Source organism: Atractosteus spatula, chromosome 3 (assembly GCF_055471065.1).
Source record: "Atractosteus spatula isolate fAtrSpa1 chromosome 3, fAtrSpa1.hap1, whole genome shotgun sequence".
NCBI classification, from domain to species: domain Eukaryota; kingdom Metazoa; phylum Chordata; class Actinopteri; order Semionotiformes; family Lepisosteidae; genus Atractosteus; species Atractosteus spatula.
In genome coordinates, this window is record NC_142708.1 from 58,218,410 (window position 1) to 58,231,344 (window position 12,935).

Genomic DNA, 12,935 nt, shown 5'->3' on the forward strand with positions numbered 1-12,935 from the left:
TGGTCCAGAATATCCAGTGAATTTGTTATTGTTTGAAAGTCTACACAAACAGGAATGTAAATTCCCACATTGTTAGATAAATATAAAGTGGTTTGCCTTCCAAATGTAACCTTCCCAAGCTTGTAACAAGTTTCTGTTGAAAATTTCAAAGTATTTTTATAGAGGTATTTTGTGCTATATTACCCGAAGTCATTTATAGAAGAGTTGCCTGGTTAAATTGTAAATTTGGGTTAATTTGATCTTGCAATGTGATGCTACCACATTTTCTGTCCCCATAAATGACGGAAAATTAATTTGAAGAGTAGAGGGACAGACAAAGATAAGCAGGTGTGAATACATATTTCCATTGTATTCTTGAGCCTCTTCCTTCATCACTCTTGTGTCCTCAGGAGATTCTCAGTTAAGCAGAATACCTTTTTCTCCTAGCTCCTCTGTAGTCACACATGTTTATCCCTTGTCCTCCTCCTAACTAATATGAAAATCTCAACTCCAAATGACTTGTCAGTACTTAGAAATGTCATTAAGGCAGCAGAAACAAGTTATCTTTGACAAACGTAGTGCCATTTCAAATGCATGCTTTTTGTAACTGTTTTATGATATTTTTTATTGAAAGCACATTGAAATAGAAACAAATTATCAATTTACAAACTAAACAAATAGCAGAAGTGAATGTCGTGAATGACGCATAAAGACTAAGATAAGACATTGGCCTTATACAATTTCTTGTATTAGGAATTTGTCTTTTCACATACCCCAACTTGCTCTCCATGACACACACAGACAGGAGAGAAGCTTGGGGTCAGAGTGCAGGGTCAGTCATTTATACGGTGCCCCTGGAGCAGTTGGGTTTAAGGGCCATGCTCAGGGGCCCAACGGAGTAGGATTCCTCTGCCGGCCATGGGATACGAACCGGCAACCTTCCAGCCACAGGTGCAGGTCCTTAGCTACAGAGCCACTGCTCCGAACCTGGTACTTCTGAGCAGTTTTAGATATGGAGGTGTTAATATTATGTGTTTCTGTGCAGTTTGTCAAGAACCCTATTCAGAAGCTTTTGAGTTTCAAGTACAACTCGTGTTATATAAAGTATAAAATATTTATCTGTGCCTTGTTTGTGAAATTTGTGTTCGTATTTCAAGTTTGTATTGAAGTTCAAGATGATGTGTATGCCCTTCCCATATTAAAAAAAAATTGCATGGCTTTCTACTGTAGAGACTGCATCCTTGATGAGATTTTTGGGTGAGACTGAAAAGGACACTGTGGCCTTCAGCATAATTCCATTCCAGTCGCTAATATAATTGCCTTGTTGCGGTCATTAAAATATACTCTTGCTGCAATGGGACAGTCCATCTTGAGTTATTCCTGTTAATATGAGGAAATATATGATTTCTTAATGGGACTAAATGTTTTGTTTTTGCTTCTAACGGCTCCTGTTTTGCCATTGTTGCTGTATTCTGTAAACAGTCCACCATTCAATAACGATTCAAATTCTGAATTGCTGCTCTAGCATCTATTTCATCATTAAGCTTTGTATTTTATCTCTTTTGTGTAGTTGTCATGCAAGGAGGGATTTGCCAGCACACTTCTACTTTTGCCCTCCACTATGGGGAAGTTGGGTGCAGCACTGGGTTATTGCCTCACGGGGCCATGGGAACATTAATTAAGGCACAACAGTTGGGTCTCCTATCTCAGGGAGGATGATTTCTTTGTCACCCATAACTCTAGCAGCTCAATCTTTGTTTATGGCACTAGAGGATTGCAACTAGATCTACTTGAGGTTTCTCAAAAAGGCTTGGGGATATTGAGGAATGTCTATATTCTTTGCATACATTTCCAGTGTAGGGTGTGCTGGCAGCTTGGTCAGAACTGCTGTCTAAATTTTGGCCATGACTAGTGTCCTCCCATATGAGTTTCATTATTTACTTCTTCCAGGAGCTCTTCAGCACAGGCAGATCTCTGTTGATGGTGAAAGTGTCTGGTCACGATTTCCATATTTCATGGACAAATTGACTCTGTGTTCCAGGCTGTACTGATGCCCTCCAGATGAAATCCTGCTCCACAGTGAAGGCTTAATATAGTCTCAGCTGTCCTCTGGAAGCTGCCCTTACATTTTTCTGCTCTCCGAGATCTCTCCTCGAAGGCAGCCTTTTTTGTTCCACATGGCAGATGCAAACTCTCATTTTTAGCTGATTTCAGTTTAAATTATATTTCTAGCTTTTGCATGAATTAGGCCGTCAAACTAGAAACTTTCTGCCCTCCTCCATTCCACCTGGGGTCTGAGAGGCTGTTTTGCATTTTGTGCTCTTTCTTTTTATGTTGAACAGGCCAAGAGCAAGTGCCAGTCAAATAGTTTTGTGTGCTTTTGAACTTGCTGCTGGGTTGTCTCACTGTTGGGTGTCTAAGCTAATAGGAGGGTTTGTAGGACTGCTGGATTGCTTCCATCAATGAAGACTTCTCTGTTTTTTATTAGAGGTATAGGCTCTTGTTTCTTTCTGTGCTGCCCCTGAGAGAAAAGGCAATTTACTGCTGTCTTGTGCGTGCAGTGATTATAGCTTGATAGGTGGTTCCTGCCGCTGTAAATCACATCATTCGTAAGATCTTTACGAATTTGGTATAGTGCCTCTGGTGCTAGGGGATTAAATAGAGGTTTATCCCAATTGGTAATAGTAGAGTTTACTTCAAGGAAGTTAAACTTTTCTGTGTAACTAGTATGTTTTATACTGCAGGTATTAGAGACATTTTAATGATAAAGCTTCTACAAAATGATTGCTTTATTACTCCTTATTTCTTTCAAATAAGAGACATTTATCCATTTTTAGAGTATAAAAATACTATAATGAATGAATTACTTATCACATTATGCAAACCTGTGCACAAAATATAAGAAAGTATTAGAAACAATAACCTAATAAATTCTGCTTTTTGTTAGCTTTGCCCTCTGGCACTTCTATGCTTTTACTAGTATACAACACCAAGCGCTCCTCTTAGAAGTGCCTGGATATTTGATGTTACTTTTGGAAATTCCATTTGCTTAAAAAAAGGTATCTGCTCTGTAGATTAAACCACCACATTTAATGGCTATGGTTGGCTGCTGAGAGCACTGCACTTTCTAGAAGGATTACACAAAAGGAAACTGCTGTGAAGATCTGTACTTCAAAGAGGATTTTAGCTCAAAGGTAACCGACCACACTTTACCAGTGTTATCAGAGTCTGTGAGCTTAGAATTGTAGGTCCCCATTCAGGTTTCTTTTTTGTATAAAAGCTGTATTGTGTTTTTAACATTAAATTGATACATTTTTTTAAAAAGATTTGAAAAATTCAGGCTGGTCGGTAAGCATTTTTCATCAAGATATTACAAGTTTCTTTAGCTTTTTTATTCTAGTCTTCCATGGTTCCCATTTATGGTTGTACAAAAGAGGAAGTTGCAAAGCTGAAGTAGCTTAGTTTGAGGACTCTTTAATTTGTGGTCTTCAGGTATGTGATTCCTGAAGGGTGATCTATAAATGGGTGATCTGGGCGGAGCGGTGGCACTGTGGCTAAGGATCTGTGCCTGTGGCTAGCGGAGGAATCCTACTCCAAGCTAATAAAGTAATCTTATCTAAATCACTGCATGCTCTAGACATGGGGAAACAGCTCTTACTGGTTGAGGTACATGAATGGTGTAATAAACCTAAGGGATCATGTACCTGTTGGAAAACCTTTGGAGACCAGATGTGGTCTCCACCCTGGTTTAGATTAATTGTGACAGTTGAAATGAACTTTTAGTATTTGATAAGCCCTTTAGAAGGCTATTATTTAGCTCATTAGTAACCATTTTTGTTACTACTGACCGTTTCCGCTAGCTCAGTACTAATATGTTAGTGCTGTTATATTTTGTCTGTGTGACTTTTTGTACTCTGTGCAAGTTTAGCTTAATGTGATGTCACAGCGTTCAGCGGAACCATACATGTCCTCGTATTGCTTGTGTAGTGGTGGATTTCTTGTGAGATACGAATGTTGCAGTTAGTAGGATTCCCTACTCTCCAGACCTGAATCCCTTGGAGCATATGTGGGATGAGCTGTGGTCTGTGTGTGTCAGCAGTTAGCAGGTGTTCAACAATATGTGTATCCAGGCTTTCTGAGAGGAATGGGAGAGAACCCCACAAGACCGCATCTGCAACCTGGTACACAGCATTCACTGCAGATGTACAGTGTGTATTGCTTCCAGCTGTGACCACACACTACACAGATTATTTTCCTGAACCAATTGTGAATTTCTTGCAGTTATATCAAAAGAATCTTCCAATGTATATTTTTCATGAATATCTGTAGTCTTAAAATTGCTTTGCAAACATTCCTTACGATAAGTGGCTTTACTTTTGTACATGCAGTAACTTTATTAATGCTCCATGAGTGACTTGGCTTGTTGCTTTTGAAATAGCATTAAAATATTAGGTGCTGTAAGTGTCTGGATTGCTCATGGTGGTGCACTCAACATAACACAACCTCTAGATTTTTAACTTTTTATCACATTGTTTTTTTTGTCCGTTCTCAGATATACAGTTCTTGTTGATGAGAGTCATATCACTGCAAAGTCATTTTAGCTGTAATTTTCAATATCTATGCCAGATGTTTAGATTTAGCTCATTTAGCTTTTAATGTACACCTGTTTAGTCAGAATTAAATGGCCCCAGGATAAATAAAGTATTTTGAAATGCATGGTTTAGGAAAGCATTCACCAAAAAAAAAAACTCTGTGGAATCATTATTTGGTAGTGCAGAAATAAGGAACTCTGTTGTATACTGAATAATAGAACATTCTGGGTAGTCTGAAGAACAAGGAATTGAATGTGACCTAATTATTGGCAAGACACCAGGGCAACACTGCTGAGGCTAAAAAAGGTTCAGCACAGTCAAAGCTCATGAGGTTGAATGTAGAGTTCATCTGGAAATTATGTGCAAGATGCTGTAGCTGTGTTTAGTTACTCAAGTACGAGTTTGCTGTTTGTGCAAAATCACTGGTCTGTAAAGCTTACATTAAGAGAGTGTTGACGGTTAAGTGAGCGAAACATGGAAGTAAGGTTTTGGAGGGATTATTGAGTATCTTAAGAATTCTAGTTTAAAGCCACAATTTATTTTTAAAATTTTACCTTTTGTTGACAAAACAGTATTTTATCTTGCATCAAAATCTTGTCTAGTTCAAAATTGGAAATCATCTCAATTTATTGTCTTGTCCAGGATACACATACTGTAGGGATCCAGACCTCATCAGGTCAGGTATATCGTTCAGTTTTGATTATGTAACAAGTAAACATTAATTCATTGTTAAAAATTAGAAAGGAGAAATAATACTTTCAACATAGACAACTCGCTCTTAACAACGTAGGGCCTTCTTCGGGTGTCAAGATGATGTTTTCAGGTGACCGCAGGAGAAGACCCTACAGCCAAAACATTTCTCTGTTCTAATCTTTACTTTGCATAAACAGCCACACACTTGCTTTCACATTTGTCTTTGCTAAGTCAATTTAAATGGGTATTCAAATTACAGAAATGATAAATCAATGGCATAAGGTTGAAAGGCTCAGGAAGAGGATGAGCAGGATTGTTCATGCTATGCAACTGGTACAGAATTTGTTACTATTTCTATGATCTGTATATAATGGCCCTTTCCTCGACCATTATACTGTATGTATATTGCTGGTGGCGCATCTAATAATTCAATTCCAAAATAAGTAAAACGAGGATTAATTATGATGATTCTTCTTCAGATTTTTTAATAGGTTTTAGAAGTATCTTTGGACTTCAGTTTCCCAGATTAGTAAGGTATTTCAGGAATTAGCTGATGGTACACCAGCATCTCAGTGTTTATCAAGGTCAAACAACCTGTTCTCATTCTTAGTTCTTTTTAAGGTTTTCGAAAAGCACTAAATACTTATACAGAAACAAAGGTAGAATTTGATATAGAAGTGTTTGTTTTAGCCTTCTGATTACAATAAGTATTGGAAGACTGATAGTGAATTGTAACAGTGCCACATGTATTCAAGATTTGTCTAGGAAGTGTAATAGTCCAATAAGTATTTTAGACAGATAATAAAGGGTTGAGTAAATGCTAAATTATAAATTGTATTTTGAGGTTTTTACAAGAATAATTACCCCACATTCACTTAATGTATGAGTACTCTTTTCACACTGACACCTTTTAAGCGTTTTGCACTAGTGTCTTTAAGTTTAACAATATAGTACTATTTGACTACATTTTGCCCACCATCCAACAAAATAGACCGTTGGAACTTGACAGTTAACCAACGCATTGTGTTTTTGAACTACAGGGAGAAGTGCAGCACCTAGGGTGCTGGAAAGGTACAGAGCCCGGGCTCAAGAGCAAGTGCCACTGAACCGGGGGCTCAGCCGGTCCATGGGGTCTCTGCCCATCAACGACCTCCTCAGGGGAGAGGAAGAGGGAGGTGCCCCCTACACATCTTTGGATTACAATCCCGGGCACGTGGGTGGCCCAGAGCAGTTTTATCAGCAAAGAGTCAGGCGAACTGAAGCGGACAGGAAGCCTCCTTCCTATCGTGGGGATTCAGGATACCCCAGGAAAAATTGGTCGTCCTCTCTGGATTTGGCAGGTAATGACCTGGAAGCTCTCCGATACAGCGCAGGGGACGGGTCTCACAGGGCCAGTTCCTTGTCTCGGCGTTCTGAAGGAAGAGTTGGGGAGTACAGGAGCACTGACTCTGGGGGACTGTCAAGCAGCTTGGAGCCCAGGAAAGCCCAATACATGCCAGCCCACAATGTCAACTCGGCACTCCTAGGTGCATACGACAGGATTAAGGAACGGCAGAAGAAGCTGCAAGTGCTCAGGCAGGCCATGGAAGTGGAAGGTAAGCTTCTTGGGAATTCCTGAAGCTGTAGATTATGTAGATAAGGTAGTAGTTATCTTGCTTTTCTTGTCAGACTAGATGTTTGGCTTCTTTTGGTATTCCTGTTATTTCAAGATTTATTTTTTCACCCTCATACTTTTGAAATCTACTTGGACATGGCCTTGGTGGCTTCAGTTAACTGAGTGTTCATAAAATAGCAATTTGCCTTACAATAACTTGTAAATGCCAGAAAAATAGCCTTTTAGATTCAAGGTTTAGATTCTAAACTCTTGGTAAGTTTGGAAAATGGATTGTTATTAATTCAGCTGACTGATTTTTCTTTTAGCCTTAACTTACAGGAGCAGAAACATTTTGTGATGGCCTAATTTGTCAGAAGTTAAAAAAAACGTACTTAATCTTTAAATTATAGATCTGGAAAAGTGGCAAATCCTAATTTTGTCGTTTTTAAGACTTCCCAAGAGCTTCCTCTGAACTCGCCTTTTAAGCAGTGGAGATTGATGGAGATGTAAATGAGCACATTGGCCTGGCATAGCAATGTAGAGGTTAAGAGTTTGGTTAGGAATCTGGGGGAATGTTGCAGAGCACTCAGCAGGCTAGTAATGTGATTCATTTGAAGCTGAATGAATGAATAGCCAATGTCGACAAACTAGATGTGAAGTACTGTTTGTGTCACTGGGTGCCAGCAAGAAATCGGTTTGCTAGGTTATAGAGCAGGCTTCTTTCCACAAAATTGTCAAGTCTTATACTGTATGTAGATACACACTTTTGTACATCCGCCATGTGAATCTTTGTATTTCAGACCTTTATAGGAACTTTACATTGTTTTTTTTACTTTTTCCTTAATCCAAAATGATGTGTCTCGTTAGGCCCCCCTTCTTTCAGATTGGGAAAAGTTTTCCAACAGCCTAGGGGTCAGTAATCAGTAATTGGAGTCATGTGTGGAGGATAATGGAATTCCAAGCATGATTTGTGTCCCTGGCTCCTGGCTTACTGTCAAGGGGCTCCAGGCAGGACTGGATGGTGGGTGTGTGTGTGTTCTGAGGCTCATGTGTGAAGCTGCACGTCCAAACATGCTAAATCTGCAACTGACAGCTACAATAGATATCTGCTCTCAGAGATCTATGTGATAATATACGATGCCTATCGATGTTTCCTGAAATGCTTAATGTAAAGAAAATGTCTAAACATAAGAGGTTGTTTTTAAATTACAGCTGTATAGGTAATTAACAATGATGTAGATGTTATGCCAGTGAAACCTGGATGTAGATCTTCATTTTATAGATTTCAAGACCAGACCACATAGAAAGGGAGCAATACACTTCAAAATAGGGCAGATCCCATTATCCGACAACTTTCCATGCCCAGTTATACTTGCTTCTGTTTGACTTAATCAGTATTCAGTTCCACAGCACTGTTTCCACACTGCATCCACTGGAAGACATTAGTTTCAGTCACATTCAAGAGGCTTTCCTGGTAGTCATACAACACTATGGTGTGTCTACCTTCACTTCAACAATAACTGATGACGTTCCTATCAGCTAGGAAAAATACATCTAAAAAAACTGAAGACTTATCGAGTCACAGGTTTTCCCAGTCCAGAACTTGAGCAGTACTCAATTTCGGACCAATTGCATATTAATGCAATGGTATTCAACAACCACATTCTGTTATGCAAATCTAAAGGCATCAATGGTATATGAGCTGTCAAAAGAGAACTTGTATTAAATGAAGACCCCTTTTTAAATGGTTGAACAGGTTCAAATAAACAGCCAACATTTTCAAGGCAAGTGTTGTGTTTTCTGCAAAACAAAAATAAGTGTAGAGTGCAGTTTTCTTGAACATTGAGACAGTTTTCAGTATTTTCAACACATACCGTATGATGAGGCCCTTCTTATCTCTTAAAACTGGCAAAGTGATACATTATATGTTCAAAACGAAAAATATAATGCTGTGGAGTTCAAATTTGTTCCAAGATCCACAATGAAATCTGAAGATCCAACAGGGGTCGGCAGTCCAAATATTATCTAGCAGTGTTTTAAGAAAATTGCTTGCCTATCATTTTTGAGCTATAAATTCTTGAAATCCTGTCTTCTTTGCACCTTTAAGCTTGTTTGGATTTTCTGGAAACAAATCTGCATGTTTCACAGTCATTCTGAGGGTGAACAGTCCTGGCACAAAGGAAATAAAACCTGATGATGATTTTCAAGTATAGGGAAATGATCCATGAAGATGAACTTTCCTTTGAATTAGGATGGGCATCGCAATCATACTCCTGGGACACCTAATGCTGCTTGAGCAAAGGTTTTCCAGCGTATTTGGAAACCTTTGGTAGGTCGTATTTCTGTGCACATTGAACACTTTTGGAAGATTCCACTTTTGATGATCTTAACTAATGGCAAACATAAAGATCAAAATGTACAGTAGGTGCATACATCAGAGCTTACTGAGGTATCTGGAAGTATATTGAAATAGCTCTGACCAAGTGAGTTTAAATTTAAATTAAAATATTAGAATGTGGCTCTTATCTTACCACTTCAAACTGTCGCTGTATCTGACTCTCATTGAGGAAATTAGATTTCTCCAAGAGCTAAACGGTCTACCATACAATCAGTTTAATACCATCGACTCATACTTGACTAGTAACTATTTCAATTTCTTACTTTTTTAAAATCTTTGTAATTGAGTGCAGCAAAACTGTTGATTGCTGAAATTTGCCAGGCATGGCAGAATATATTGATTCATCCGAGATTTAGACCGTGACATACAATAGATTGTAAGCATTTTGTTGACTTATTGAGGACTAAGAAAATCAATCTGGAACAACAGTTTAAAGTTCAGACAATGCAGAAGATGTCAAATAGTTTTATTGCATTAAATATGTATTTTAGGTCTGTTCAAAAACAGGAGGTGAAATATCTGTAGGAAGGCTGGCTCAGGAAACACCTGTGGAGACAGATTAAATGTTATTTTTTCCATCAAGATTTGTTTTTCAAAGACATTTTCCAGTTCTTCTGTAATGTTTCTCTGGATTTCTCCCATTTTTACATTTGTTGCTTCCCAAAAGATTATGAATTCCAACTGCAAAAGTAATTCACAATAATAGAAGAAATGAGCTGCATGTTTGCTTGATCAGAAGTAAAGAATTTTTTTTTCCTCCTTCCTTAGACATTTTGTTGAGGGAGCCAACATTTCAGATAGTGTCTACAGGAACTCTTTCTGGCTCACTGTTGTAAAAAAAGGGATATATATATACAGTAGCCTGCTCTTATACTGTATAACCTTTTTCATGGTTAATTCTCAATTTTAAACAAAAGTACAAACACAATAAGAAAGCTATAAAGAACTTACAGAATACAGTAATTCATACTTCTCTAACTATTTGGAAGGAAGCATTTTCTTGAATTAGAATTTAATGTTTAGAACCAGCTTTAAAGGGCTGCATTCGGAAGAATACCATGTTTTTTTCATAGCTTGTTTGTACTGTAGGTGCTCATTAAATTTGAATTTAATGTGCTTTACTGCAAATTGGAAGCAAACTTGTTTCATACCTTCTATTATCCAAGTTTTATTGTTTCAACTCTTTTTTTGGTCTACTTCAGTCTCATTTACAGTTGATTCATAATTCAGCAGCACATTTTCATATACATTAAGACCACGGCTACATACATTACTTCTGTACTTCAAAAACTGTTTTGGCTTCCAGGTAAATTATACATAAACGTAAATAGTTATAAACACCTTTGAAGTGTAACTCTAGATTATCTAGTGGAATTGTTAAAAAGCTTCATACTGTACTTCTCATTCTACATACTGGTTGACTGGAAACAGTTAAAAGTTGGGTTTCTCAGTTGTATGGGTTATTCTTCTTAGACCTCTGAGCAGTCCCTAAAATAAAGGCACTTTATTAACTTACATTGTATGAACTTGTTTTCTTATCTACTGAAGTAAGGGATTTTACATTTGGTTGTTATTCCATTTGGTTTATTCCCAGAGATTACTATTTTCAATGTTTAGTACGCAGTGACCACTGAAACTTTACTATCAAAGGCACCAACAAGTTAATAAATGACACTGATGGTCCGTGGCCTTCCACAGGCACATAAAACACAGTGAGGTTTATCCACCCATCCATTTCCTAACTGCTCTATCCAGTTCATGGCTGTGGGTCCACACAGATAGCACCCTAAACTGGGAATTAAACCCAGAGCTTTAGTGCTGTTAGGCACCAATACTAATGTGCTATTGTAATGAATCACTGGGATGGGTGGATGGAAAGAATTGGGACTGAATTTGATTGAGTAGGCTGGTACATGAAATCATTACCTGAGGTGCTGACCTTGCAGGTTTTAAGTACAGTACATTTTCCATACTTTGTTTAGCACTCCTGCACATACCTCGGAGCTTCTTATTTTATTTCTGGCTATCTAATACAAAGCTTGGTTTAAATTTATGAGCGCTCTAATGTAAGAACAAATTAATCCCAAATTGCAAACTCCTGAAATATGCAGACTGTTTCAGCTGTTTGTTTTAATTGTCTGACACTTGGTTATCTTAAAAGCTTAATCTATGTATACATTCTAACTTTTAACGTGTGATTTGCTGATTAAGTGTTTCAATATCAATTTGCTGATGTCTTTTTACTCTGAGAAAGATTGGTCACTGGGTGATAGCCTTGTCTAATAGTATCCATTAGTAATTCTTTGGCATTTTTGGCAGTTTTTAAAACTTACTTGGAGACCTACGCCTTCACTGTAGCTTTTAATGTAAAATTTAGCTTTACAGCAAATTCTCAGAATCAGAAGATGGCTGCTAAATCACAGTCTCCACTGTTAATTTGCAGAATGCAGAATGCTTCCATGCATTTTGATCCCATTCCCCCTCCATTTTCTGAGGTTGAATGTAAATGTGATGTTTTGAATTATAATAAAAATATCATGATTTTGTTAGTCAATGTAATATTGCCAAAGGGCACCAATTTCTGTTATGCAAATGAGTGTTTAAATGATAGATGTTTCATGAAAGGAATCGCACTTCACCTAAAAGGATGCATTCAAGAGCATCAGTTTTTATTAGGTTTGTTTAAAGATAGCACAATGAATCAAGTTTACATGCCTCAGACATAAACAGGCTAGATTGCCTTTTGAGAATATCATTGAATTGTTGGTAACTGTAGGCAAGGTTATTCTGTTTGGTTTTGTTTAACTTTGAATGGAACATTGTGCACATTTTAATAATGCTTTAATTTTAGTGCAGCCTACATCAATTTTTTGCCATTGATCTGCACATACAGCGGGTCTGTCTGTGTGTGCAGGAAGCTTCTTGGTGTGGCTGAGACAGCATCTTGAGAGGCACAAAGGGAACATTTCTGTGACCAGGATATAAACCTGGTGCTCCAAAAGACCACTCCTCCATCATTGGGGTCCAGTGAAGTGAGATCATTATGGTTTTATTTGACACTGAGACATGTTGACACACTATATTATTTTTACCTAAAATTATTTAAGATATCTCACACTCCCATGCAATTACAGAGTTTCAATATTTTTTTATTGACTAAAATAGATCACGGCCATTAAGTTTGGTTTTGTGTTGACAATGTCAAAAATGCTTTTATTTTGTGTCGCATAAGTTATTATATCAATTAACTCTCTGATTCATAAGGTGTAGTGAAGTCTAGAAGGTCTACAAGTCAACAGAAAAATGTTTGTCACAAGACACGTCTCTTAACAGCTAGTCTATGTAAAGATGAACAATCAGTGAAGAATGTTATTTATTTGAAATATGTTGTCCTCACTATTTTTCAGACCGGATTTTCTAGTTCCGTTTTGTGTAAAAATAAACTGATGGATTCAATAGAAACTCAGTTTCTATTGAAAGTATCCTTTTCCCTTAGGTGCTTAGAGATAACTAGAGATATATATTAGCTTGTAAACAGTTCAGGGCAAAATATTTATTTTGACATGAATGTTTCCAAACTGAATTGTAATTCTGATTTAAGAATTCCAGTGTACGTGTACATATGGCAAACTATTCTAATCAAATTTACTGTAGCTTCCATTGCTTGAAACATAGTACA

General features: G+C 37.5%; 1 protein-coding gene across 5 annotated transcripts in view; it reads left to right on the forward strand.

Annotated features, from left to right (window-relative positions):
- Positions 1–12,935, forward strand: part of ptpn13 (protein tyrosine phosphatase non-receptor type 13) — an 86,647-nt gene that overhangs the window by 28,150 nt on the left and 45,562 nt on the right. For all 5 annotated transcript variants that reach the window (XM_088911224.1, XM_088911226.1, XM_088911228.1 and 2 more), the window contains exon 7: positions 6,305–6,859. In XM_088911224.1, the coding sequence (XP_088767350.1) occupies positions 6,305–6,859 (555 nt within the window). The remainder of the gene's footprint in view (positions 1–6,304; positions 6,860–12,935) is intronic.